Source organism: Equus caballus, chromosome 10 (genome assembly GCF_041296265.1).
Source record: "Equus caballus isolate H_3958 breed thoroughbred chromosome 10, TB-T2T, whole genome shotgun sequence".
Classification (NCBI taxonomy): Eukaryota; Metazoa; Chordata; class Mammalia; order Perissodactyla; family Equidae; genus Equus; species Equus caballus.
Window position 1 is genome coordinate 6,997,829 of NC_091693.1, and position 27,881 is coordinate 7,025,709.

General features: G+C 52.9%; 2 protein-coding genes and 1 long non-coding RNA gene across 11 annotated transcripts; all 3 read right to left on the reverse strand.

The window, feature by feature from the left end:
- Positions 1 to 5: 5 nt before the first annotated feature.
- Positions 6 to 7,557, reverse strand: LOC102150337 (inactive serine/threonine-protein kinase TEX14). Of its 8 annotated transcripts, none has more exons than XM_023649589.2 (17): positions 7,468 to 7,557; positions 6,459 to 6,696; positions 4,086 to 4,200; positions 3,526 to 3,691; positions 3,292 to 3,446; positions 3,150 to 3,210; positions 2,949 to 3,073; positions 2,718 to 2,810; positions 1,959 to 2,294; positions 1,724 to 1,881; positions 1,454 to 1,647; positions 1,296 to 1,368; positions 1,121 to 1,209; positions 858 to 1,031; positions 530 to 682; positions 301 to 350; positions 6 to 213 (listed from the first exon to the last, which is right to left on the reverse strand). In XM_023649589.2, exons 2-17 carry the CDS (start codon positions 6,589 to 6,591, stop codon positions 117 to 119), a joined length of 2,172 nt encoding a protein of 723 aa, XP_023505357.1. In that variant the 5' UTR covers positions 6,592 to 6,696; positions 7,468 to 7,557; the 3' UTR covers positions 6 to 116. The 8 variants fall into 8 exon arrangements, with proteins under 8 accessions (XP_023505357.1, XP_070079012.1, XP_070079013.1 ...); XM_070222911.1 differs by having other exon boundaries at positions 6,459 to 6,723; positions 7,468 to 7,556; XM_070222912.1 differs by having other exon boundaries at positions 6,459 to 6,640; positions 7,468 to 7,509.
- A 1,458-nt stretch (positions 7,558 to 9,015) lies between these two features.
- Positions 9,016 to 19,119, reverse strand: PRODH2 (proline dehydrogenase 2). Of its 2 annotated transcripts, XM_023649591.2 has the most exons (10): positions 18,835 to 19,119; positions 18,562 to 18,758; positions 18,335 to 18,473; positions 18,164 to 18,250; positions 14,652 to 14,732; positions 14,416 to 14,571; positions 14,176 to 14,342; positions 10,717 to 10,827; positions 10,189 to 10,274; positions 9,016 to 9,250 (listed from the first exon to the last, which is right to left on the reverse strand). In XM_023649591.2, exons 1-10 carry the CDS (start codon positions 19,006 to 19,008, stop codon positions 9,066 to 9,068), a joined length of 1,383 nt encoding a protein of 460 aa, XP_023505359.1. In that variant the 5' UTR covers positions 19,009 to 19,119; the 3' UTR covers positions 9,016 to 9,065. The 2 variants fall into 2 exon arrangements, with proteins under 2 accessions (XP_023505359.1, XP_023505360.1); XM_023649592.2 differs by lacking the exon at positions 10,189 to 10,274 and having other exon boundaries at positions 18,835 to 19,115.
- Positions 19,120 to 23,256: 4,137 nt separating this feature from the next.
- LOC138915699 (uncharacterized) lies at positions 23,257 to 27,324 on the reverse strand. Its single transcript, XR_011421818.1, has 3 exons — positions 26,463 to 27,324; positions 25,419 to 25,726; positions 23,257 to 23,659 (listed from the first exon to the last, which is right to left on the reverse strand). It is a non-coding gene; the product is annotated as an uncharacterized lncRNA (long non-coding RNA).
- Positions 27,325 to 27,881: the final 557 nt, after the last annotated feature.

Sequence of the window (27,881 nt, forward strand, 5' to 3'; positions counted from 1 at the left end):
TGGGTTGCTTTATCATTTTCTTTCCTTTTATCATTTCGGCAGGTGCTGAGTGGGGAGTCACTCCTGGGAGGCTCTGAGGGGCGATATGTGCAGAGAGGGAGGGGGCCAGGGGTGCCCTAAGAATGTGTGCCAGGAGGGGGGTCGCGGCTGGGCCTGCCTCCAAGCTGGCCTCCACTGTCCAGCTCTGCTATGATCTCCTCCAGCAGATCCATCCTGGGGAGTGGTCAGGGAGGGGAGGACTGAGGGTCACCTCAGGGATGATGGGGCCCAGGGGCCCTCCCACCAGAGCCCATTTCTCACTTCTGCAGGCTGGAGAAGAGACCTTCTCTGATCAGCCCAGGGCTGGGCGCCTGCAGGAAAAAAGGCTGGAGCTGCCACCCGGCAGCCACGGATGGGCCTGGGAGGCTGGGGTGGGGCAGGGGGTGGGCTCGGGGTCCTCTGCTTCCCCTGCCCTGGTGGCATTCCCTGCCAGCAGCCTCCAGGGTGTGGGAAGCCTCCCTGTGGGTCAGCAGGCAGGGGGTGGGCTCACAGAACTGGGCGTCCGGCGGGGCAGCCCTGTGTGCGTGCCGCCACAGCCCCTGCAGGGCTCGGATCTTGACAGAACTTCTCTGAAACTGTTCCACAGAGCCCTGGTCCCCAGCAGGGAGGGTGGGTCCTGGAGGCTGGAGTGCAGGGCAGGGCCCTAGGGGGAGCAGGGTTGGTCAGGGGTCACAGATCAGAGAGGGGACAGTTGGGGGTCCCAGGGGGTCCTTGGTCAGAGGACAGGCAGCCAGGGAAATTGGGGCTGGTGACAAGTGGGGGGAGGGGTCATCAGTTTGTGATCAGATGGGTGCTCGGGGCCCTGGGGGTATCCATACTGTTGAGCTGGGCTCCAGGCCATGGCACAGGCTGACCCTGGCTGTGGGGCTGTGGCCTGGGCAGAGGCCATGGCTAGGACTGGGGCTGCTGCCTAGAGTCAAGCTGCTGCCCGAGTCCCATGCTGGGCCCCTCTGGACTCTGCTGTGGCCCGTGACCTCAGGAGTCTCCAGCGCCTGCAGAGAGCGATGGCAGAGAGCTGGCATGGGTTGCCCAGGTGCCCCACAGTTCCCTCAGTCCTCCACATCCCTGCCCTGGCTCCTACCTGAGATGGAGACGGGCCTAGGGACATCACAGGGGGCACAGGCCTGGGTGTAGTCTTGGCTCTGGAAGCCACCTCATAGTAGAGTGTCTCTGGGGGGCAGACCAGTTGACTGGAATAGGGGGGCACAGCTGAGCTGTGCCCAGCACCTGCCACCACCATCTCCTTGCCCTCTAACCTGGTGGGGAACACTGGGGTACAGGGCACAGTGTGGTCCGGCCCATTGGGGAGCTCACCTCAGGAGCCGAGTCCTGTGGGAAGGAGGCTAGGTGTGGGGACATGGGCCCTGCCTGAGGTTCCACAGCTACCACCTACCCCTGCCAACCTGTCCTGTACCTGGGCCAGGGCCTCCCGCAGCAGGTACCGCGTACTCTGCAGGCTGCCCGAGCGGTCAGCAGGCCCTAGGCCCAGCCCAGCCCGAACCAGGGCCTGGTAGGGGGCTGGCACCAGGGGGTCCAGGGCCGGGCTCTCACCTGCCTCCAGTTTAGCCTTCACCTCAGGTCCCTGTCTCCCAGCCCAGGGCAGCTCTCCTGTGAGGAAGCACGATTGGGGGACCCAAACGGGCAGGGTGCCACAGTGGGGCAGGGTGTAGGGTCACTCACTGACCAGTGAAGACCTCCTGGGCCAGGATGCAGAAGCTATAGAGGTCTGAGGTGGCAGCAGGTGTGTCACCGCAGATGAGCTCAAGTGGCAGCCATGGGTACAGCTCGGGAGGTGGGGGCAGCCCTGGGCCTGGGCCTCCCCAGAGGCAGCCCTGCTGTGGCCTGTAGATGCCGAGGAGACATGAGCCAGTAGCCACTGGACAGGGACACAGGAGCAGGCGGGTGAGACAGGCACTCACCTGGGCTGTAGCCAGCGTTGGTGCAGTGGGCGCCCGTGCTCCAGGCTGCCCACCTTGGCCAGGCCTGGCCGCACCAGCTGCACAGCATGGGAGCTGAGGCCGCCATGAGCACGCCAGCGGGCCTGCAGGAACAGCAGGGCTTCCAGCACCTGCAGCAGCAGGTGCCCAGGCAGCAGACCTGGCGCAGGGCGGGGACCCCCCTCACTCGGTTCCTGTGGGTGCAGCACCACATAGAGGGAACCCAGCCACACGGGCTCGAAGAGAAGGCGCAGCCCCGACAGGTCCGCTGAAGGGCTCAGCGCCATCAGCAGCAACAGGTTGGGGTGGTGCAGAGTGCTGGGGGGAGGAGAGCAGGCCACTCATGAGGAGGCCCCAGCCTGCCTCGGGGGGCTGCTCCTGGGCACAGATCTGCACCAGCCACGGGACAGGAGAGAAACTGAGACCCCAGGTCCCACAGCCTGGCAGTCATAGAGCCAGCACCCAGTTGGTACCCTGTTCACGCTCCCCCTCCCTGCACCCAGCTCCCCTCCGCAGCCTACAAGATACAGCACACAGAACTGGGTACCCACTTGCCAGTGGGGGGATGGCCACTCCAGTAGGAGGGCTCTATGCTGGGTGCTGGCCCGCAGGTGAAGACTGTAACCGTGGCCACTGCCACTGTCCCTGGTCTTGTTTATGAAACACTTGAGTCAGGAGAGCAGGCAGGAGACTGGCCTGTGGGACTGGGCTGGCCCGGGGAGAAGGCTGGGGCTGGTGCACCTGCAGTGCTGAAGGTCAGCCAACAGCACGTCAGGCTGGCTCCCAGGTGCCGTCAGCTGCCGCACGGTCACAGGGTGGCCCCTCCACAAGAGGCTGGAGAATGGGGGCGGGGAGAGAGAGGACATCTGAGACACGGGGGGGGTTTCTCGCGACGGGAGCAGGAGAGTTAGACTCTCCCTAGAGTGCTGCTGGACCGCCAGGCGTGGGGCGTGGGAGGGGGCTAGCTCTCACTTGATCATGAGGGTGTGGGAGCTGCTCTTGTAGGTGCGCACAGGCTCGCCCTGGGCTGGCAGCAGCTCCTTGGGGTCCGCGAGGGGTATGCCTGTTACCAGCCCCACTGGCCACAGGCTGCTCAGCTGGGGATGAGGAGCACGACTATGAGGCACAAAGAGGACAGGGGTGGTCCCCAGTACCCCACCCTCTTTCACTTACTTGTCCAAATCCCAAGCCTGGGATTTGGCGGGGTCCCCTGATCTGCTCCGGCCTTGGTGCCCTGGGGTAAAGGGCAGTCCAAGGGTAAGTTCGGGGAAGCTGGGAATGGTGGGTGGGCAGGCTTCACAGTGTGGACAGTTACCTGTCCGCCTGCACCAGCCACAGCCGAGACAGGGAGCAACACAGGCTGCGTCCAGAGCTGGCCTGCAACTGGCCCAGGGATGCCGTGGGTGCCAACTCAGCACCATGCACTAGTGCTGATATGTTGACACAGCAGAGCTGTAACAGCTCCAGCACCTGGATGGGGGGCATGTGGGGTGAGGCAGGGTGGGGGTGCTGGCCCTGATGCTCCCACCCCACCCCAGCCACTGCTCACCTCCTGGCTCTGCTCAGCACCACCCTGCTCTGCCCAGTCCCGAGGCGTGCGACCCTGCTGGTCATGCAGACGCAGGTCCCCCCCTGCCCGCAGCAGCTGCAGCACCACCAGGCTGCGGCCCGAGAAGGCACCTGCATGCACAGGTGTGCTGCCATCAAGGCAGCGGCTGCAGAGAACAATGAAGGCAGGAATGGATTAGGAAAGGGATGGATCAGGGACAAGAGGAGACAGGAGGGGGCAGTGAGGGATGAAAGGAGTCACTATGAACACGGCAGGTGGATATCAGGACAGGAAGGGTCACCTGGGGACACAGTGGAGCCTTTGAGAGGATGAGAGGATCACTGTGAGCATGGGAGGCACCAGGAGAACGGGAATAGTCTTGGAGGACAAGAAGGCGTTAACTCAGAGGACAAGGAGGGTGGTTACTGGAGACAGGAGGGTCATCAGGGGATGGAAGAAGGTCGTGAGGGAGAGAGGCCTCTGGGGAAGAAGGCCCTGGCTCTCTGGGGCTCAGACTCAGGGCCCTGGGGGTGTGGGGACATCACCACCTGTCCACTTACTGGTTGGGGTTTGCGCCAAAAGCCAGCAGGAGCTGCACGGCAGAGCTGTGGCCTAGCAGCGCCGAGAGGAAGAGCCCCGTCTGCCCAGCAGAGTTCTCACCATCCACCTGGACAACTGAGGGGCAGCGAGGCTCAGGGCTGTCCCCGCCCCTACTCCAGGGGCAGAGGTCCTGGGGGCTGCCAGGAAGCACGTTTGCCAATTCCCAGCTCCTACAGTCCCACCTGGACTGTTAACCTTTGATGCCAGGCTCCATCTCTATATCCAGGAACCCCCACCCTCCAGCCTCTGAGGACTCTGCCTCAGAATCTGTCTCAACACAGCGCTTACCATTAAGTCCACAGAGTTGGAACACGGGGTAACATTTACCTGCCGTGCCGACATCCCTCCCCCATCCCAGAGGGGTCAAAATCACAGGAAGGTACTCAGGGGCCAGGGGAAAGTGGACTTCGTGGAGACCTTGGCTTACAGTGTCTCACGCACTGTCCAGGGCAGGCAGCCTCCACCCAGCTCTAATTCAGTGCATATATGCAGGTCCCATGCAGCCAGCATCCAATTCTTCAAAACAATCAAACTCTCTGGATTTCATCAGGAAATCTCTCAAGTTTATTTTTGAACACTGCATCTAAGAGCAGAATCCCGGTAGCAACCTCCTCTGCACCTCTACCTCCACGTCTTTGCCAATCTCCTCCCCCCATCATCCTGCTCAGATCCCCTCTCCCAAACCCCCATCTCCCCACTCATCATGCCCCAAGCCCTGTTTCTGCACACCCATCAATCTGGAGTTCCTCTTCCTCCAGGCTATGTCCCACATCCTCAAGGAGGGCAACTGCATGGCATCCTCGTCCCTGCACTCCTATGTCCTTGGCAGACATGGCTAATCAATCACACACTTGGTCCAACCCAGTTTGGTCTCTGCTGCAAAATCCCTCCAAATGTGATCCTTCAGGAACCTCTTAATATCACACTCACTGCATCTTATTTTACTCAGTAATCCACCATCTTTGCAATGGCATCCTAACTGATTTTCTGCATTCGTCTTGAATGATCCCTGCAGGGGATCTTTTAAAACACAAATCATTTCGTGATATAAATAATTATTATAATGATAATCATTTCATTTTACGTATAGACAATCTTATACAAGTTGTTCCAAAACAGAAAAATAGAAAAAGAGGGCAAGGCTCATTGTATGGGGCTAGTATCCCCTTAATTCCCAAACTAGATGAGAGTTTCTAGAACCAGAAAGTGAAATGATATATCAATTCCATTTGTGACTATATACGCAAAACTCCTAAATAAAGTAAAAGCAGTAACCCAATTTATTCCCAGAGAGCAAGGATGAGTCAACAAAAGAAAATCTATCAACGTAATAGAGTCATTCATCTATCAATAGACATCAAAAGAGTCTATCAACATTCATAGAGTAAAGGACAAAAATCACATTTAGCTCAGTAGATACAGAAAAAGCACTTGATAAAATTCCATACTTACCTATGATTAGGAAAAAAAAAACCCTCAGAAAACTAAGAATAGATGAGAACGTCCTTACTTGATAAAAATTATAAACCAAAACCCAAGAACAAGCATGATACTGAATGCAGAAACACAGACTCATTCCCTTCAATATCAAGAACAAAGAAAGAGCTGTCCATTGATAACAAGGTTTGGGAGTTGTGGCCAACACCTTATGACAAGAAAAAGAAATTAGAGTTTAAAGATGGAAGGGCTGAGACCACTGCCACCATCTGCAGATAACAAAACAGTGAAAGAATCAACAAACAATTACAACTATTAAACAAGTTTAGAAAGTGGCCTGATATACAATCAAATTACAAAAATCACTGAAAAAGAGAAATTGTAAATTGGGTAATGTTAATTTCTTGCCTACAACGCCAATGGTTTCCCATCGCACACAGAACAAAATCCAACAAAATTCACACTCCTTTTGAGGCCCTTTCATCTCTGTGTCTGCTGCCTCTTCAGCTTCAGTCCTCTCTGAGTCCCCTTGCTCCCTGCTGCTACTTACGCATACCCAGTTTGTTTTGACTTCAGGGCCTTTGCACTGGCTAATCCATCTTCCTCCAGCTTTTTGCATGACTAGCTCTTACCCTGTGGGACTAAAGTATCACCCCATCCGAAAGGCCATCCTTTCCAGCGTGTCCACCCATCCTCATCATTCTCTTAAACTCTCATAATAGATTTCATCCACAACGACCCAGAAGGTCATGTTTACCTTACACCCCAACACCGACAACAGAGCCTGGCACACAGCAGGTGCCTGGTACACAATTGTCGACTTGCCGACTGAAGTTGCACCCCCATGCTGCCCCTTGATCTTGCCCCACAGGCCGTTCCAGCAGCCAAACCCTCACCTCTCCGCAGGAGCCGGCTGAGGCCCCAGCCTGGGCCCCCAGCCACAGCCAGGCGATGCAGACGGCCCACCTGGCCTTCTGGATCCCGAACGGAGCCCAGTTTCACGGGGAAGCGAGAGCGCAACAAGGGCATCCTTGGCTCTGAACTGGGTCAGCTCCTGGGCAGGGATCTGCTAGGGGCGCTCATGAAGGCAGAAGGCAACGAAGGATGGGACCTCCGGGCGTGATAAAGACAGAGCTGGATGGAATGGGGGTGGGGGGCAGTCTGAGAAAGGAAGGGAATTCAGGAGGGGTCTGATTTGGAGGGAAGCATCTGAATGAGAAAGGGGGTGCACTCGGGAAGAGCTACATACCAGAGGGTCAGGGCCCTAAGGGCATCTGGGAGCCAAAGGGGATTTGGAAATCTGGGGGCTGGGGACTCCATCCAGGGGAGGGGGTATAAGGGCTGCCGGTCCAGGGAAGGAGTCTAGGGCTTAGGAAGAAGGTCTGAAGACCACCTCCAGGCTGGAGGAAGGGGGCCTGAGGGTCAGGATCTGAGAGGGGCTGGAGTCTAAGCGCTGTGAGCCGGGGTGGGGGGTGGGGGGGGGGGTGGCCAGGGGAGGACAGTCCGAGGGCAGGGGGTGCGGGCGAGGGAAGGGGCCCTGGGGAGGGGTCTGAGGGACGAAGGAGCACTCAGGGTCTCCGGGTTGGGAGGATCTGAGAGTTGGGGGCCTGCACTGAAGTTCAGGGAAGCGTCCGTGTGCCAGGGTGGGGTCCACAGAAGCAGGAAGGGACTGAGGGCACGAAAGGGTCTGAGGCGGGTCTCTGTGCGCTGGGGGAAGGGTGCCCGGAATGGAGCCAGGCTCTGATAAAGGGGCGGGGCCAGAGGGCTGTGGGGTGGGCGGGAAGGAAGGGACGCCGGGGAGGGAGGAAGGGGGGCTGGGGGCGGAGTCAATGGAGAGCTGAGGGCCAGGTAAACTCTGGGAAGGTTCTCAGGTCCACACCCCAGCCCAGGAAGCTCTGCACCTACCGTTGGGCTCCGATAGTGGTCACCCGTGACTGCCACGTGACTGCCACGTGACCCCGATGCCCTAGATCTGGCGGTCTGGGCGGGAGTCCGAGGCGCATGCGCATCACTGGCCTCCAGCCACGTTTGCACTTGCGCAGTAGGTTCCCTCCCCGAGAGAAGCCCCTGTATCCCTAGGGTGAGCCGACGGAAGAGAGCGAGGTCTGCCCGGGACAGTTAGGGCTGCGCCCTATATGTTACCCCTTCTTACCTCCGCCCCAGGACTTGTTGAGGTGGTGGGCTTTCCTCATCCTTGTCCTTGGCTGTCTTTTCCCGTGCTTCTCACCCACGCCCGCGGGCTGTTTCCTCTCCCTGTCCCTGCCCCAGGCTCTCCTCTTTGCCCCTGACCCGGGGCCGAACAGTGTCCTGGACACCTCCGCCTCGACGTCCCCTGGGACCCTCACACTCACCGGGGCCCACACGGGCCTAAGTATCTACCCAAAAGTGAGTTTCCTCCCGGATCCCAGTCTCAGGTTTGGCCCCACAGTTCCCTCTTCAAGCCAGAGCCCTGGGCCTCTCCCTGAGTGTCTCGTTCTCCTCCAGCCTGTCACTGGGTGGCCCATCCGCTCAGCCTCCTGACCGTCCTTTCCACCAGCCCCTCCTCCCTTCCCTACAGCCCCGCCCTGCCCCAGCTTCCCCTGGGCTCCTGCCTGCCTCCCCACTCTGGTCCACCCAGCACATGGCAGCAGGTGGAATCTTCCTGAAGCCACAGCTGACTCGTCCCCATCTGCTTGAAATCCTCCCGACCCCCAGACCCTATAACCCGGCAGCTGAGACTGCATGACTTGGCCCTGCCTGCTCCATCCTGTCCCCGGCTCCCCTTCTGCCTCACACTTCGCTCTGTCGGCAGGGCCCTTCTCTTTCAATGCTCTTCTCGATGTTCACTCGGTTATTCTTATGAATCCTCTGGGAAGCCCTCTTGATCACCAAGGGTCTCCTCGGGCCTCCCACAGCCGCCATGCTTTCCCCAACATCGCCTGCTGCTCTGCCTGGGCTCCCCCATCACAGCCCTGACCGCTCTGGGCTGTCGCTGTCTGAAGATGAATCTGTCTGCCCTGCTGGACTGAGAGCCCTGTGAGGCCGGGCCTGGGTTGTCTGTCACTGTTGTGTCCCCAGCATTGTTTGCCTCAGAGCCTGGCTCAGAAGGAGCCTTGGTAAATGCTTATTAAATCAGAGATGGTTTGGCTCTTCCCTCTGTCCCTCCCTGGATGTGTGGCCTTAGCCCAGCCTCTTGACTTTGGGGCCTCAGTGTCCACTCTTCCTCTGTGCTGTTTGCTTGGGCATCCACAGGAGTGAGGAAAGTTCCCACATCGGCCACTGACGGGCTGCGTGGAGCGACCACAGGTCCATCGCAGGCTAGGCTGCCTCAGGGTTGTGGGGCGGCCTCGTTAGTCTCTGATCCATGCCCTTGCTGTGCTCTTGGGTCATCTAAGGGTCTCTCCTGAGCTGCAGAGCCCCCTAGCTGGGGCTGGCTGAGGTTGGGATTCCCCCTGCCCTAAGGAGGGACTTCAGTGCAGGGCAGCAGCTCACGACCTTTATTGACCACATGACCCCTGCGGGTGCTAACGGGGTCCGCCTAGGCCCCGCCCCAGCAGCCTGCGCCGAAGTTCTTGGCTGAGCAGCTCCTGTTCCCTGCGGGCGCCCCGCAGCACACTCCGGTTCTCCTGGGCCCTCCGGATCAGGTAGGGGATCACCTCCTCCAGGGAGCCGTAGGGGATGGACTTATACACAGCGTAGCCGGCTTGCCCTGGGGGGAGAGTGTTGGCAGGATGTGGGGTCATGTTTGGGGAGAGGCTTCCCCAGACCCCATATGGAACAGAGACTTCCATTTCTGAGAACGTGGCAGACTGGGCGAGTTGGACAAAATTCCCCACCGAAAAAAACTTGAGGTAAACGTTTTTAAAAACTTCTCAATGTTGTTAAAATGCTGCCAAGAGAATAATTTACTAATCCAAGAATTAAGAGAAAGTGAGATCTCAGAGAAGGAAAGGATGCACCAGAAGCACTCCTGCCCTGAGGGCAAAATTGAGCCGTTATTTGATGACTTCAGAGTTGAGGGGGTAAAGAAATGGAGCCCCAAAGCCTGAGTGGGGTGAGAGTCCTAAAGGAGAACTTCTGGAGTTAAGGAGTTAAGCTGAAACCCCAAAATCTGCACCGTCAGAGTTAACAAGAAGTAACGGTCCCCCGTCTCCCCACCCCCTACCCCGGGCTGGCCTTGACTGTAGGCAGAGCTGGGGAGAGAACAGAGACCATCTCTGAGAGCTCGTGGCCATGTATTAGTCCCCTCACATATTCCCAGCCCAAATTTGCATCCCTGGGATGTCTCAAGAAGCCTCAACTGTGAATTTAGGGTACAGGGGTTTTGTACCCCTTAGCGCCTGGCGGAAGAAAACACAGAGGCCCTGGGGAGCAACAGGGTGAGGACAGCAAAGGCCCAGAAACCAAGACGCCGTGACCAAGGACTAGCAGAAGTCGCAGACAGCAGATGCAGACACAGGCTTCAGGCCTTCAGCTACGGGAACAACAGACCTATCTGGAAGGGTCTGGCAGCTGGGCAGCTGCAGGGTCTGGATGGGAGCCTGGCCCAGAATTGCTGGGGATGGGAGAAGGGGTCTGGCTGGGAAGAATGAGGCCTGGGGGCTGGTAGGGCGTAGGGTGGGGTTGGGGAATGGGCCATTCACATACCCAGTGCCAGGGAGACGTGGTCACACATCCCCAGAAGTTGTCCAAAACAGACAGGCCCATCCAGAGGAATGCCCAGCTCCCACATGCTACAGAAAACGCCACGTGATCAATCCACACAGTGGGTGGAGCCAGAGCTGAACTTCAGCCGCTGCGCACCCATGTGACTGTTCCAGTTACTTGAATATTGAAGTACTTCCAGACTCAGTGATAAGTGACCACTGAGCCCCCTGACAGCTCCCAGTGAGTCCCAGCTCCTTCCCAGCAACCCTCGACCTCCTCGGGCCCCAGCAAATGAGAGGCGGTGCCTAGTGCAGCTGGGGCCACTCGGACCTACAGCATAGCAAGGGTTAAACGTTTTGAATATCCTCCCCAGAAGCCCTCTGAACTGCTGGCCACCCCACCACCCCTGCCCCGCACCGCCCCTCTCCTTGTTCTGAGTCCACTGCCCTCTGCCCGTGGACTGTGACAAGGGAGAGGAAGGGAGGGGCGTTCTTGTGGGCACCTCTTTCCCATCCCCCCACCTCATACCGCTTGGTTGCCTGTTGAACAGATTCCTCGTTGTGGGAAGCCACCATGAGGTGACACATGGGGCCACGGTGGGACACATGGGCCAGCATCAGCTCCAGACAGCGGCTGTAACTGCAGGGAGATGCTCCGTTCAGCTTATGGCACCTGGTAAGTGTGGGTCAGGCCCCAGGGACTGGGGGTTCCTGTCCTCAGGAGGTGCGGTGCCTAAGGGCAAGGACTCCGGAGTCAGAAGGTACCTCCGTTCCACTTGCACCTTCTCTGAGCCTCCTTACTCTCCTCTGCTAACTCGAGTGCACCTAACAGCCCTGTTGTGAGGATGCAGTGAGATGAGGGTGTACACAAAGCCTTTGGGACAACGGCAGTCTCACAGCAAAGGGCCACATCGCACACACAAGATGACATTTACCCAAGGGCGCTCACTGCCGCGTTGTCTACAGGACGTGATTAGCAATAACCAAGTGTCTGTAAGAGGGGAGGTGAACAATGGCACGCAGAGGATGGTGGAGTACCACACGGCGGTAAACAGAACGACGACGCTGTGGCACCCACGTGGAAAGGGAAAGAGCCTGGCAAACGCTTCCCGAGTTGCCGTGGCCAGGGCCCCCCCGTGGACTTCACGTGCGACCCTGGTGCTGCTGCACTGCCCTCCAGGTCTGTTCTCTGCACTTCTCTGCCCTCAGCAAGCTGCTTTTACCTCCCGCATCACCCACGGAGTCATGAGCAGGAGAAGAGAGGTCCAGAGGAGAGAAAGCTTGGGTATGTCGCCCTTAGGCCCCTCCCTGGCCCACTCTGACTGTCCCGAGTCTGGCCACACCTCCTCAGCTATAGCCCAGGGGTCCTCACAGCTTCCCATTCCTGTGGCTTCTGGGTGCCTCAACATTCCTTGTGGGTTCCCCTGACCTTGCCCACACACCACAGATAGTCCTGTCATGAAGTTTCCTTCAGTTAACCCCCCTGGTGTCTTTTCCTTTGGGGTCCTGCCAGACACACATACGTTCACTCAGCTGATTCTCCAACCAACTCTGTGAGGTAGGTGTTCTGGTCATCCCGTTTTGCAGAGGGGGAGACTGAAGCTCAGAGAGGTTAAGTCTCTTATCCCTGGGTCACACAGCTACAGGTGGCTGAGCTGGGATTTGCACCTAGGCTGTCTGATGCTTCAGGGCCTGGACCTGTTATCGCTGGACTATTCTGCTTGAAAGATCAGCAGCTGAGTGGAAGAGCAAGGAGCAGTGTGTGGGCCTGATGCCTTCTGCACAAACACACTCAAAAATCATTGTGTTTGCCTGAATACACATTCAGGGACTCAGGAAATGCATCTAAGAAAGAAACAAAATTGGTTACCTTGCGGGGCACAGAGACTCCATGATTAAATGGGGATGGGGGTGGAAGAGAGAGATGTCATGTGTTCATTTTCATGTTATTTAGATTTTTTAATTGTGGATTTATTATTTATTCAAAATTTATATTAAGATATTGATAGTACTGTGCTGAAGAGGATGTGGAGAAACTGGAACCCTCACGTCGTGCTGGTGGCAATGGAAAGTGGCACAGCCACTTTGGAAAACCAGCTGGCATTTCCTCCAAAAGTTAAATGTGGAATCACCATATGACCCAGCAATTCCACTCCTAGAGAACCGAACTTTCAAGAAAATTGAAAATATATGTTTACAGAAAAAATGTGTCCATGAATGTTCACAGCAGCATTATTCACAATAGCCAAAAAGTAGAAACAATCCAAATGTCCTTCCACTGATGAACAGATAAACAAAGTATGGTATTTCCCATACGATGGAATATTATTTAGCCATGAAAAGGATGGAGGTGCTGATAGATAGCTGAGCCTTGAAAACATCATGCTGAGTGAAAGAAGCCAGACGCAAAGGCCACATGTTGTCTCATTCCGTTGATAGGAAATGTCCAGAACAGGTGAATCCACAGAGACAGAGGTAGATGAGTGGTTGCCAGGGCTGAGGGGACGAGGGAACGGGGAGTGACTGCTGATGGACGTGGGTTTCTTTTTGAGGTGGTGAAAGTGTTCTGGAGTTAGACATGGTGATGGCTGCACAGCCTTGTGGATATACTGAAAGTCACTGAACGGTACACTTTTAAATGGTGAATTTTTATGGTATGTGAATTATATCTCAGTAAAAAAAGTAATAAGGGTGCCAGTTGTTAAGCCTCTGGGACACAAATGTGCCCAGGAGCCCTCCTAGGCCTTGGGTGCAGACCTGGGCTCCGACCATGGCTGGGCCCCTTGTCCTGTAAGTTTGGGCGAGTCCCGCAGCCCCACAGACCTCTGCTCCACCCACTGTGAAGTGGACAGGGCTTGGGGGCCACCTTGGTTGCTACTGCGACCAGGGTCTGGCACATTTCCTGATCTAAATCAGGCGGTCGGCGAGTGTGTGGTGAATGAATAAATTCCTTCTTTGCGGGGCCGTGGCCTGGGGGTCTGGGGCGCTCACCCACATCTTGCCGCCTGCACAGGGTGATCTGAGGTGGGTAAGAATGCAGACTCTACAGCCTGTCTGCCTGGGCTCAAATCTTGGTCCTGCCACTTACTAGCTGTGTGACCTTGGGTAAGTGTTCCATCTCTCTGTGCCTCAGTTTCTTCCTCTCTGAAGTAGGGTTGATAATAATAGTACCTACTGCTTAGGATAGTTTATTTATTCATTCAACAGGTCTGTACTGAGCCCCTGCCGTGCAGCAGCACAATTTAAGCCCTGGGGGTTCAGCAGTGAACAAACTGGAGCCCCCTGCCCCCGCCCCCGCCCCCACCCCGGGCCCACGCTGGGGAGACAGACAATGAGCAATTGAACACGAGACTACACAGAACCTCAGCTGCTGATGTGTGCTAAAGAGAAAAGTCTATCCAGGAAGAGGGTGAGTGTGGGTGTTCTAGTTTTTGACACAGAGGGCAGGGCAGCTCCCCTGAGGGGGGACCAATAAGTAAAGACCCAAGGAGGTGAGGGACTGAACATGCAGCTGTCTGGAGGGAGAAAGTTCCAGGCGGTGGGAACAAGAAGTGCAAAGGCCCTGGGGACCATCAAGGAGGCCAGAGGGGCTGGAGTCAGTGAGCGAGGGGGAGGGTGGGAAGAGGAGGAGTTAGAGAGGCGACCGGGAGCAGATCCGCGGGCCTCGTGGGCCACTGTAAGGATTTGGGGTTTATTGAGGGTGCGGCGGCAGCCGCGGAAGGATTTTGAACTGAAGAGGGACATGATTTGACTCAGCTATGAACGAACAGGAGGGGTGCATGTGGGGAACAGACTGGGCAGGGGAGGACTAAGGAGGGAGCAGGGAGCACAAGGAGCAAGCTGCTGTTCAGGTGGGAACTGACTGTGTCCTGGACCAAGGAGAGGGAGTAACATGTGGACCCACGGGGACGCTCAGCATCATGGGTGGTGAGTTCTAACTAAAAGTGAGATGTTATTTGTCTCAGAGGCCGGCCTGGCCCAGTCCTACCTCTGATTGGTAGCCTCGTAGTCAGGCTGAGTGGGATCTTGGGTCCCCTGGAGCCGGGCCACCTCTCTCTCCTTGTCCAGATACGCCCCTCGGACCAACTTCACTCCAAAGGCCAGGCCGGCCCTGTCTGCAGCCTCAGCATCCCGCCTCAGCCGCTCGTGTGTGTCCTGGTGGGGCACACAGGCAGCTTCGGGCGGGGCGCTGGGACCCCAGCCCACAGCCCCCCGAAGCACCACGCACCTTCAGATAAGCCTGGTAGGTGTTCCACACCCAGGGCCCGCCTTCCCCGGGGCGGTTCCAGCGCTCGGCCAGGGCGGCCACCAGCAGAGACAGGGCAGGGTTCAGCGAGGTGTACTCAGCATCCACCAGGAGCCGCACGCGCTGGGCCTGGGCATGCTGGGGGAGAGAGAGGCTGTGATCCGGACCCCAGGCGCCCAGCAGGGGCAGCACAGCCAGACCACTGCAGAAGGTGTTACCTGTGCCACCCGGTGCAGGCGGCTCAGAGAAGACTGGAGATGCTGGTTTTGCTCGGCATTCAAGCAAGAGATCTGGAGGCCCTGGGGGGACAGCAGGGGAGGCAGAGCAGTCAGGGCTACTGGACCCTTCCAGGGCCGGAGTCTCCTCTCCCCCACCCCCAGGAAGGGAAAAAAGTTTAGAAATTGTTAGAAATCTGAAAAGCAGCCAGCTATGTATCACATAGATGCTATTTATTGAGCTATAATACCCTGGTTAAGAGACCCAGAACCTGAGTTTGAATCCTGGCTCCACCACTTACTGTGTGGCCTTGAGCAAGTCACACCTCTCTGGGCCCCAGTTTTTCTCCTCTGTGAAATGGAGATGACAGTAGCATCTACCTCATGCAGTTGGTCTTTTTGGTTTGTGTTTTTTTAGCGGTTAACATTGTAAATTTTATTATGCATTTTTCATATTTCTTGCAAAAGCAAGTCTACTGGTAACAATTTTGTTTGTCTGAGAAGGTCTTTATTTCTCCTTCACTTTTAAAGGATAATTTTTTTTTTCCTGAGGAAGATTTGCCCTGAGCTATCATCTGTGCCAATCTTCCTCTGTATTCTATGTGGATTGCCACCACAGCATGGCCACCAATGAGTGGTGTAGGTCTGAGCCCGGGAACTGAACCTGGGCCACTGAAGTGGAGCGCACCAAACTTACCCACTATGCCATGGGGCCACCCACTTGAAGGATAATTTTGCAGAGTAAAGAATTATAGGTTGGTGGTTTTTCTCTCAATACTAAATATTTCCCTCCATGCTCTCCTTGCTCGCGTAGTTTCTGGGCAGTCGATGTAATTCTTACCTTTGCTTCTCTCATAGGGAAGGTGTTTTTTTATCACTCTGGCTTCTTTCAAAATTTTTTCTTTGATTTTCTGTAGTTTGAATTATACGCCTACGTATAGTTTTTTTGACATTTGTCCTGCGTAGGGTTCTCTGAGCTTCCTGGATCTGTGGTTTGGTGTCTGACATTAATTTGGGGGAAATTCTCAGTCATTATTTTTTTCAAATATTTCTTCTGTTCCTTTCTCTCTTTCTTCTCCTTCTGGTATTCCCATTACACATATGTTACACATTTTGTAGTTGGCCCACAGATCTTAGATATTCTGTTTGGGTTTTTTTCAGTCTTTTTTCTATATGCTTTTCAATTCTGGAGGTTTCTATTGAGACATCCTCAGCCACGTCCTGTCTACTAATAACCCCATCAAAGACACTCTCCATTCTTGCTTACTATTATCTAAACAGACCTCTAGCCTTTCTTTTCAGTTCTTTCTTAGAATTCTTAACCATCACCCTCAACACCCACTCACGGGCAGTGGGTGAATGTTTCCCCAAACACGTACGAAGCACTTAATACCCAGTGGCACATTGTAAGCAATCAGTAAGTTCTCCGCTATTAATTTATTGTTTAAAAATCGCTTGCTTGCTTGCTTCCTTCCTTCATTAACATATATTTATCGTATCCCGTCTGGGCACCAGGGGCTGGGGAGATGGCAGGGCACAGGAAGTCATGAATTGTGCTGTGGAACCAGTGGATGTGGAGACCAAGGATGGGCGGAGACTCAGATCCGAGATCGGGGGAGGTAGGGCTGCCTCTGAGATGGGGACAGGAAGGAGGGGCAGGTGTGGGGAGACACAGAGACCAGTATAGGGCCTGGTAGGTGTGAGGGTCTGGGGCATGTCCAGGAGGTTCATGGGAAAGGCTGGGGCTGGAGACAGAAACAGGGGCATCATTAGTGCTGGGTGGGAAACTGAGGCTGTGGGGGTAGGTGGGGAGGCCCCTTCGAGGGGAAGAAAGAGTGAGGCAGGAGGGAGCCGGGACCCAGCCCTGGGAAACCTCTTATTTAAGAGATGAGCAGAGAAAAACCTAAGACAAACTGAGAATGAGCCAGCAGGATGGAAAAGGAAAACCAGGTGGGATGTCCTGAGGAAGCCAAGGAAGCAAATGACAGAGGAGGAGGAAGGCTCCCCCCGCTCAGGTGCCAGCCTGGCGGGGGCTTTCATCCTTAAAACCTCCCTGGGGAGAAGTTACTATCACTGTCCCCACGTGAGTGCACTACATCTCATAAAGAGATAAAACACGTTATCCTCCAAAGCTGATCCTCTGAAACCGCAAATCCTGCCTCTATGTGTTCTGGGACACATTTTCAAAATTAAAAATTAAGTGCCAGCCCTGGTGGCATAGTGGTTAAGTTCAGCGTGCTCCACTTTGGCAGCCTGGGTTCAGTTCCCAGGCACAGACGTACACCACTCATCGGTGGCCATGCTGTGGTGGCGGGCCACATGCAAAATAGAAGAAGATTGGCACAGATGTTAGCTCAGGGAGAATCCTCCTCAGCAAAAAAAAAAAAATAAAAAGTAAAAATTTAAAAAAGAAACATCAGCATGTCCCCTGCAGCATTGTTTGGGGTGGGGGAACTCCGAGGCCACCCGGGTGTCCATCCCAGGAGTCCGTCCCGGGAGAGGTGAACCTCACGGCTAGAAACAGCAATGAAAAGCAATCAATTCTATGTATGCAAAGAGGCTTGGATGGATCTTAAAGTCAGAGCGCTCGGTGGGAAAAGTGTGAAACAGAACGGGAGAGAGAACACAGCAGCATTTGTGTGCGTCTTTACACACATCCCAGGCTGATGGAGGAGGGCCGGAGGGAGCTTCTGCAGGGATGGGAACGTGCTTTCACTTGACAGGAATTTGAATTGCTCAGGTGTGTGTATTGTCAAAGCTCATTGAAAGGTGCATTTACAATGTGTGCATTTCCTTGTGTATAAATTTTACCGGAGAAGAAATCAAGTCCTGTAAGTGACTGTCCAGCTCTAGTTAGTGATGCACATCTTGAAGCATCTGTGAGGAAGTGTGGATTGATGGGCGGAGAGAGGGATGGGGAGAGACAGGTACGATTTAAAGCACATGTAGTTAAATGTGCACGATGGCAGGTCTATGGGCGTTCCCTGTAAAATTCCTTAAACTTTTCTATATGTTTGAACATTTTCATAAAATGTTGGAAAAAATATGCTCCCAAACAGTATACACTTGGCAAAACAAGATCACAATAATGAAGAGATCCATGGTATACAGGGTGAAGGGGTTGCCAGTGGCAGGGAGGGTAGAAATAGAATACGGAAATAAAAAAAAAAAAAAAAAAGAAATGAATGAACCAAAACCCTACTGGTCTAATGATGACTTCCAGCCAGTACACACTAGCATATCTGAGTGATTGCTAAAAGATCGATAGGCTTTCTTCTGTTTGCTAAAAGCTCCCAGCCCCAGGGGCCTCCCCTGGAACCCACAATGGCCTGTATCCCATCCATTCTGACTGTGCCCCCGGGCTCAAGCCACGCTTCTTCTGATTGTCTCCAGCCTGGGAAGCAGTGGTCATTAGAACATCCTGCTTGCAGGTGCCTGCTGCTTCCAGGTCCAGGGGACTCTGCCCCCGACGTTCCCCACCAACCATCCAGTGTCCCCTAGCCTGAGGTCCTTACCCGCCCAGAGTCCATGGCTTCTGCCAGCCTCTCGGGGCTCAGCTCCCAGGAAGCCCCCAGCCTTCTGACCCATGAGGTTAGCTCCCTCTGGAATGGGGTGATGGGTGGGGTAGTGAGGGGGACTCAATGGGCACCTCACCCTCCTCCCCCACCGTCCTGACCGTCCCTTACACAGAGCCGAGTGCTGGTCAGCGCCGTCATCTTCAGCTGCATGAGGATGTTCCCAGTCGGGCCAGGGGCCTCCAGGAGCCCTCGTGACAGGTCCACGCACCGTAGCATGGCGCTGAGGTTGCCTTCGTACCAGGCCTCACTGCCCAGCCAGCAGGTGTCAGGTCCCTGAGTCCACTAACCCCCTCCTGCCGTCCTACCCCCTCCCCAGGCCCTGGTCCCCTACTCACCCAATCTTGACAGCCGAGTCCGGCTCCTCCTCAGTGGGCACTGCCAGCAGGGGCCGGAGGCAGAGGGTCTGGAGCTGTTGGACACAGCCCCTCACCTCCTCTGCCGTCTCGCCAGCCACAAACTGCCCGTAGATGGATGCTCGGAGAAGTGCGCCCGAGAGCCGGGAGCCCAGGAGGCGCTGAGACCAGGCCTGGAGCTGGGGTGACAGGGAGCGAGGGCTCAGAGCTGGGCCCTGGGGAGCCCCTAGGACAGTCCCCAGGGTCACTGCTCACCGCCAGCCCATGGGTGACCAGAGGGGGCCAGCCACACAGCCGTAGCACCAGCAAAGCCCGTGTGAGCTCTCCTGTGCGCTTGAGGTGGAAGGCCCCCCCGTCAAAGCTGAGGGGCTGCCAGCCCCCAGCGGAGGGGCCGGCTTGGGGACAGAGCACTCGGCACGTCCAGAGCATCAGGATGCCTGGCCACTTCCACACCGGGTAAAGGGGCTTGGGGGCAGCAGGTCTACCAAGTGCCCCTTGCCCGGCCAGACCAGTGACAGATTAACCAGGCAGTAGCCAAGGCAAGGCAAAGCTTCGGGATCACAGGCTCCTTGGGGGGTAGTTAATTATTAACTGATGGGAACAGAGTTCAGAATAGCGGGTCAGGAAAGGAGACCCCCAATAACAGCCCCAACAACTCTCAGCATCATGGCTCACAATTATGAGCGGCCCACCATGTGCCAGTGGTGCTAAGTGAGAGGGTGGGCTCTGCAGCAAGGAAGTTTGGCCTTGTAATCTTGGGAAAGTTACCTAGCCTCTCTTGTTACCATTGCTTCATCTTAAAATGCAAGTGTGGCATTATCGAATAAATTTGAAAATGCACATAACCCATAACCCAGCTGTTTCTTACTACATACATTTCCTAGAGCACTTGAACATAAGTCAGGAAACATGTACAGGAAGGGATTTCATAGCAGCACTGTTTATAATAGCCCCAAATGGGAACCACCCAAATCTCCATCAACCAGAGAATGGATAAATACATTGTGGTATATATATATATTTTTTTTTCTTACAGTGGAATACTATACAGCGATGAAAAGGGAATGAATTACTGACACATGCAATCACATGGGTAAATCTCACACACATAATGTTGAGTGAAAGAAGCCAGACGTCAAACAGGACATGCTGTATTATTCTAGTCAATAAACTTGAAAGCAGGGAAAATGAAATGACCGTGAAGTTTTGGGGATACATACGTGAGTGGTCAAACTATAAAGAAAAGATAAGCAAGGAAATGATTGTCACAAAAGTCAGAGAGATAGTTACCTTGGGGGAAGGGAGGAATTGCCACTGGGGAGGGGCACATGGGGGCTTCTACGTCCTTTTTTCTTAACCTGATGATGATTCACAGTTGTTCACATTATTTTTTAAAGCCATCCATCTAAATTTTGTACTCCTGAAGGTATAATACATTTCACAATAAAAGTAAAAAAATCAATCATAATGTCAGTCGCATGGGGTTGTTATGAGGATCCAATGAGTTCTTGAATACACAACCTGGTATAGAGTAGGTGCTCAGTAAGTACTGGCTGTGATCCTTAAGTGCTGCATATACACAATTGCATTGGTGCCTGTGCTCCAGATGAAGTACAAGCCATTAATCACCCCTGTGTTGGGGTTTCCCCGAACCACCTCCAGTTCCATGAGTCACTAGAAGGACTCACAGAACTCAGAAAAGCTTTTTTACTCACGGTTATGGTTTATCCCAGTGAAGGGACACTGATTAAAAATAGCAAAGGGAAGAGATGCGTAGGGTCCAGGAGACGCCAGGCACAAGGTTCTAGTTGTCCTCTCCCAGGGGAGCCAAGCGAATGGTCTTCAATTCTCCCAGCAACGATGCGTGAAGGCACACATACTGCATTGCAGCCTTGGTGTCCAGGCTTTTTATTGGGGGTCAGTGACATAGGCACAGCTGACCTCCCACATGACTGGCCATCCAGAGGGCAAGCTGATACTGCACGGCCCAAGGTCCCCGGATAAATAAAGACACTCTTATCAAGCAAGGTATTCCAAGGGCTTAGGAGCCAGGCAAAATTAATTCTTCACTGCACAGCAACATTTCACAGATGTGAAAAGTGGAGGCTCAGAGAGGTAGAGTTACCTGCCTGAAGTCACACAGCCAGTTGGTGGCCAAGTGTGTGTTTAATGACCTTGTCCCCTGGTCTCCTTGGCCTCAGGATTTTGACCACCTCTTTCTGCAGCCTTTTCTTCAGTACCCAATTCACAGAACTGAGTGACGAGAGTCAGACTATAAACCCAGCAAAGCTGGAGCTAAAAAAGTCTTTAAACTTTTTTTTAAATTACATTCCCAGTTCATATTTAACAATTAAAACGATATGAAAGGGAGCAGGGTGAAAAAGTCATTTTTCTCCCACTCCTGAATTTCAGTCCCTCAATTTCCTCCCTCTAAGGCAACGGGGTGTTTTTGAAAAGACAGTTTGTGCGTGGAACGTGCACCCATGTATCTCCTTTATTCACGACATAATGAGAAAATCGCACTCATCTCTTTGCACATTGATTTTTTTAAACTTAACAATGCATTTTGGAGGATCACTCCCATCTCAGCACATGTAGCTCTGTCTCAAATTTGAAAGATCCTGTTATTTCTTCCCTTCATGTTTGATGGAATTCACCAGGAAGCCCATTTGGGCCTGGAGTTTTCTTTGTGGGAAGGTTTTTAATAATGAATTCAATTTCTTTAATAAATGTAGGGCTTTTCATATTTTCTATTTCACTTTGTGTCAGCTTTCATACCTTGCGTTTTTCAAGGAATTGTCATTTCCTCTAAATTGTCAAATGTGACTACGGAGTTTGTAACGTGAACCTCGCTTTCATTCTTGGTATTGGTAAGTTCTGTTCTCTCTCCTTCTGATGGGGCTGGCTGGGGATTTCATCAACGTGCTTGATCTTTTCAAACCACCACCTCTGGCTCTGTTTCTCTGTAATTTGCTGATCTGCCTCATTTTTAACATTTGCAGACTATTCTGTTGTATGGACTCCCATCATTGATGATTTGTTCATTTTCCCTGACATCTTAGTACAAAAATTTTCAAACAAACAAAGTTTATAGAATGGCTAACAAGACCACTTATACCTCTTCCACTTCGATCAGTAACTGTCCATTTTTGCTTTTTCTCTCCTCTTTCCCTGGCTCTTAATGTGTTTCCCACAGAACCCTTTGAAAGTAGGTTATAGACCTTACGGCATATCAGCTTGCATGTCCTGAGAATAAGAATGTTTCCTGTGTGCCCGCACCACCATTCTCACATCTAAGAAAATGCCGTTGATCCCTTAGTACGTGATATCTCATTCACGTTCAAATTTCCCTAATTGCCTCCAAAACGTCTTTTATAGCTGTTTTTTATTTTTAACCAGAGTCAATCCAGGTTCATGCTTTGCATTTGGTTGTTACGTCTCTTTAATATTGGGGGAATTTTTTGGGTACAGTCCTCAGGATATTTTTTAACAATATTGATTTTCCGAAAAGCCCAGGCCAGGTGTCTTGTAGAATGCCCCACTATTGTATTTGTCTGATTATACCCTTGTGGTGTCATCTAACATGGTCCTGTATTCTCCGTATTTCCCGTAAACCGGAGTTCTGGTCTAGAGCTATAATTTATCAGATCAGACTCCTACCAGTGACCATTGGGTTGTCTGCAGAGCCTCCAGGCCTGGGCTCCTAGCCGCCACGTTATTAGGCCTTCCTGCCCCTCCACAGCCCTGCCAGGAGGGGAGGAGAGAGGGTGAAGGGCTAGGTTCTGAGCCTTCGCACACTTGCCAGTGGGGGATTGAGGCCGGCATTTAGGGAGATGTAGGGAGAGGAGAGAAGCCAGGAGCAAAATAGTCTTTGGGGGCTAGATCGTGAGGGACCTTGAGTATTTATTATCAAGGGCTGATTTTACCTTGGGTGCCCTAGGGAGCCACGGAAGAGTCTAGGTAGGGAAGAGCGAGGCTCAGACTTAGGTTTTCAGAAGATCCCCTTGGCTGCTGAGCAGAGAATAGATCAGAGAGGGAGACTGAAGCCAGAGAAGAGGCTGAGGCAGGGACAGGGGCTCAAGGATGAGGCTGGACCACACTGGGCCTGGAGGAGCAGAAAGACACACAAGGGGCCTTGTGGATGGGTGGTAGGCAGAGCCCCCAAAATTCCTCATGGAAACCCCAAGTCCCGGGGTGACAGGCATGGAGGATCTGATCAGGAGCAGCATCTGAGGGATGCTGTTCCCTCATCCTGGCCCCCAAAATCTTTCCCAGGGGAGCCCCACGGCCCAGGGAATCAAGTACAGGGACCATGGCCAAGGGTGGGGATCAGAGACATCTGCTGTGACCCTCTCCCAGGTTTCCGTGCAGTCGCTACACGCCCCCGCCTTGCCTGGCGGTTTTGTTATGCTTGGTTTCCTAATAGGCTACAGGCCGCAGGCACAGGCAGCCCACATCAGGCGCTGAAAAACTGTCTGGGGGATGAACGGAGGGAATGAACTGACAGTGTGTCTCACCCTCTGGACCACTCCCTGGTCCACCCCCAGTGTCCGACTCCTCCCGCAGGCTCCCATCTCGGGGAGGCCCCCCTCCTGCTCCCCATTGCTCTGAGGAGGAAGAACAAACCCCTTCAAATGTCTACATGGCCCATCATCAGTGACTCAACCTTGACATCACTTGGGGAGAGTATTTTTATTTTTTAAGTTATCATATTATAAAAATAGCGCTTTTCCTTCGGTGTACAGCTCAATGAATTTTGACACGCGTATAGATCCATTTAACCCCCACGGCATCAGGAAGGAACAGTCCCGTCATCTCCAAGCACTCCCGTTCCAGCCACACCATCACCCCACCGTAACCCTGATGACCACTGACCTCTTTTCCATCACGCATTTTTGTCTTTTCGAGCAGGTCAAATACATGGAGTCACGCAGAACGTCATCTTTGAGACTGGCTTCCTTCACTTACTACAACGTCCTTGAGGTTCTTCTGAGTTTTTGTGTGTCTCAAGAGCTCACTCTTTTTGCTGCTTGTGTAGTATTCCATTGTGAGGATCCCCTCAGCTTGTTTATCCGTTCATCTGTTGAAGGATAATTGTGTTGTGTCCAGCACTTGGTGAGCTTTTAAAAATCCTGATGTTTGGGCCCCACCACCCCCAGAGAATCTGAAATAACTGGTCATGGGCATCGGGAGTGTCACCAGCTCCCCTGGTGATTAAATGTGCAACCCGGCAAAGACACGCAGCTCCCACAATCTGGCCCCTTCACTTCTCTAACTTAGCTCCTAATCTCCCCTACCCTTCACCCTCTTTTACTCTTCATCGTCCCTCAAACACACCAAGCTTCCTCCTGTCTCAGGGCCTTTGCACTTGCTGCCCCTTAAAACTCTTCCTTTCCTCGTTTGTCTAATTAACTCTAACATGTCATCAGGTCTCAGGATCTAAGCTAATCCCTCAACGAGCCCCTCCTGTGAGGGGAAGTTTTCTAATTTCACACTCGAATGCCAGCCTTGTAGTTCCTGAGACATTCATTTATCTTGGAGGGAACACTTAGTTCAGGTCTCTCCCCTCAAAAGAACGTGAGCGTCATGAAGACAGGGGCCACATGTGTTTATGTCATTAATTTATCCCCAATGATTAGCGCAGAACTTGATTTTTGTTGAATGAATGATTTAATGGATTTCTTTGGCATTTGCTGGACAGAGGACTTGAAAATTCCTTCTTGCAGCAATACAAGTGGATTGTGGATAAGACCCACTTTTTGGGGCTGGCCCCGTGGCACAGCGGTTAAGTTCGCACATTCCACTTCAGTGGCCCGGGGTTCACCGGTTTGGATCCTGGGTGCAGACATGGCACCGCTTGGCACGCCATGCTGTGGTAGGCGTCCCACATATAAAGCGGAAGAAGATGGGCATGAATGTTAGCTCAGGGCCAGTCTTCCTCAGCAAAAAGAGGAGGATTGGCAGCAGATGTTAGCTCAGGGCTAATCTTCCTCAAAAAATAAATCAAGATCCACTTCTTGAGTCATTGTGATCTTGCAGGAAGTAGAGGAGACCCCAAGAATCAGCCCCTCAAGAAATCATGACCTGGCCCAGCCCTGGTGGCCTAGCAGTTAAGTTTGGTGTGTTCCGTTTCAGCAACCTGGGTTCAATTCCAGGGTGTCAACCGACAACATCGCCTGGCAGTGGCCATGCAGTGGCAGCAGTGCACACACGAAAAAAAGGGGAAGATTGTCAGTGGATGCTAGCTCAGGGAAAATCTTCATCAGTAAAAAAAAAAAATGAAAATAAAGAAAGAAATCATAACCTGGCAGGGGGTAGGGCAGGGGACAGCAGGGAGAGGTGGAGTTGCCATGAGAGCAGCTGCTGACAGCAGCACTGCTATCCAGGTGCGGAGTCATGGGGCATCCGAGAGGTGGAAAATCTGGACCTGGTGCTTTCAAGTAAAGCCAAGACCCCGAGAGGGGCGGAGACGGACCCAGGTCAATGGCGCCCATAAGCACCACCAGAACCAGAAGCAAATCCTCTCTGGAGGAAGGCGTCCCCTGTTTAAGTTTGCAGGACTCCCAGTGACCAAGATCAAGCAGTAAATTCACACTCAAAAATCACCACGCACACAGGAAAGTAAGCCAGCACGAGTGAGAGCCAGCAGAGCAAACGGCTCGAGGTCTCTGCGGCTGCCAGATCAACCTCCCCTAAGCTTGGCAGCTTAACTTACTGTCCTTACAGATCAGAGACTTGAGCAGGGCCCAGCATTGATGGCGTGTCTCTTCTCCACGCAGTACGAGCTGAGGCGGCTCAATGTGGGGTGGGAGGGCGTGCTTTGAAAATGCTGTACTCACGTGTCTGACCACCTGGTGCTGGCTGTGGGCTGGAAGCTCAGTCGAGGCTGTGGGCTGGGGCCTCAGCTCCTCTCCACAGGACGCTTGGGCTTCTTGACAGCAGAAGTAGAGTGAACATCCTAAGGGAACCAGGGAGAAGATGCACTGCCTCTTACGACACAGCCTTGGAAGCCACACAGTGTCTCTTCCATCGTAGTCATAAATCTGCCCAGACCAAAGCGGGGAGCGCAGAGCCTGTCTTTCAGTGGATAGTCTCAAGTCACTCTGTAAGAAGGGCAAATCTCGGGGCCATCTTTGGAAAATACAATCTGCCACGACAACAAACAAAAGATTCGGACTTGCAAGAATTCAGCTATTGGAATTGTCAAAATCACACTATAACCTAGCCCTTTGTAAAATGTTTAAAGAAATAAAATGCACAATCACAAATATAAGCAAGCAACAAGAGAAAATCAGGAATAACAAAGTGGATTTGAAAAATAAAATGAAACATGGAACTTCAAGAGATGAAAAATGTAGTAAATGTAATTTCCAAAATGAAAATTAAAAACTCAGTGGATTAGACATAGCTCAAGACAGAACTATTGAACTAAAAGATCAGAGGAAATTACACAGCACAGAAAGACGAAGAGGTGGATATATGAAAGAGAGACAAAGATACATCAATATCTACTGAAAGTTCCAAAAGCAGAAAGTTGGGAGAATTGAGGAAAGGCAGTCTTTGAAGAAATAATGGCTGAGAATTTTCCAGAGCCGATGAAAAATATGAACCCACAGTTCCAAGAAGCAAGCATATCCTAAACTCAATAAATAAGAAGAAATCCATTCCTACACACGTTAAAATGAGATTGCACAACATTGAAGATAAGCAGATCTGTTGTTTATCTCTGCATCCTCCAGAGTATAGCGTGGACTAAATGACCCACAAATTCTTATTGAATAAAGAAGAGTATCCCCAGCTGAGATCACAGACAAATTAAACATAAGGAGGTCAAAACAACTATGGTTCATAGAGGAGAAAAGCTTTTCTTTTGACATACCTACCGTAAACAGAAAACTAGGGTTGGGGGAAAATGAAGTTGAAAATGACAGTGTGGGAGCGGGAGAGACCAGGTGGGTCATCTTGAGGGCCTGGCAGAAGAGACAGAACACAATGGGCTGCTCAACAGCAGTCAAGGAAGGTTCTTGAAAGAAGTTCCCAGATGGTCCTTCTGTGAGTGGTCACCCGTTTTGTGGTGAGAGGGAAGGGGGCCTTTAATCTTAGCACAGCGGCAGAGTCCTAGTGGGAGAACAGCTCTGGGGTCAGAGTCCTCTCACTGGTTCTGGCCGGGTCACCTGATGACCCCTAGACCAATTACTGGGCCTGGAGCATAAGATCCTCTGACGGGCCAGATGGGAGGGATACGCCTTTTCATGGAGCTCCAAGTAGAGTGGACCAGACACAACGCTCAAAGGTGCCCTGCACTCATGAATGGTTCTGACGTTCCAGGAGAGAATACACAAAAAGAACTTCGAATGGGGATTGGCATGTGGGAACAGCTCATAAATGCTGTCTGTTTTTGTTGGTTCAATGAGTCAACAGCTTCCTATTACCCTTAGAATAAAGTACAAACATGATAAGATGACCGTCGTGATTTATCCCTGTCCATCTCACTAGCCTCATTTCCTACCACTCCCTGCCTTGACCGTTATTCTCCAGCAACAATTTTAGGAAAATCTCTCCCGGCGCTGTGCTCCCGCGGTCGTCTATGCCTCCATGCCCTGCACAGCTACTCAGCCTTAAATGTTGGGGCTCAGTGACCAATGACCATACAGAGGACACTCCCACCACTACCACCACCACCGAGTTTTATCTCCAGCACAGAGCCCTGCTGAGCTCCAGACCCCAACACACAAGCGCTTACATAGAATCTCCGACTAGATTGGTTCTTCTCAAACGGGGCGGTACCGCCCCCTGGTGGGAATTTTGGAAATCTTTGGTCGCTATGCAAATTGGAGAGCGTTACACTTTTAGAGGTCAGGGACCAGGAGGGCTAGACACTGGGTCGGCGTCCCGAACAACTTAAAGATGTTCTTTTTTTTTTTTTTTTAAGATTTTACTTTTTTCCTTTTTCTCCCCAAAGCCCCCCGGTACATAGTTGTATATTCTTAGTTGTGGATCCTTCTAGTTGTGGCATGTGGGACGCTGCCTCAGCATGGCTCGATGAGCGGTGCCGTGTCCGCGCCCAGGATTCGAACCAGTGAAACCCTGGGCCACCTGCAGCCGAGTGCACAAACTTAACCACTGGGCCACGGGACCGGCCCCTAAAGATGTTCTTAAAGGCGTTCTCTGAGAAAAAAAAAGTTTCTAATTATCTGAAATTATTAATATAACACATAAACTTATGCATGACAAATTTTGGTGTGGTTTAAAATATACTTTTTCTGAAATGAAACTATGGTGTAAGTGGAGTTGAAGATTGT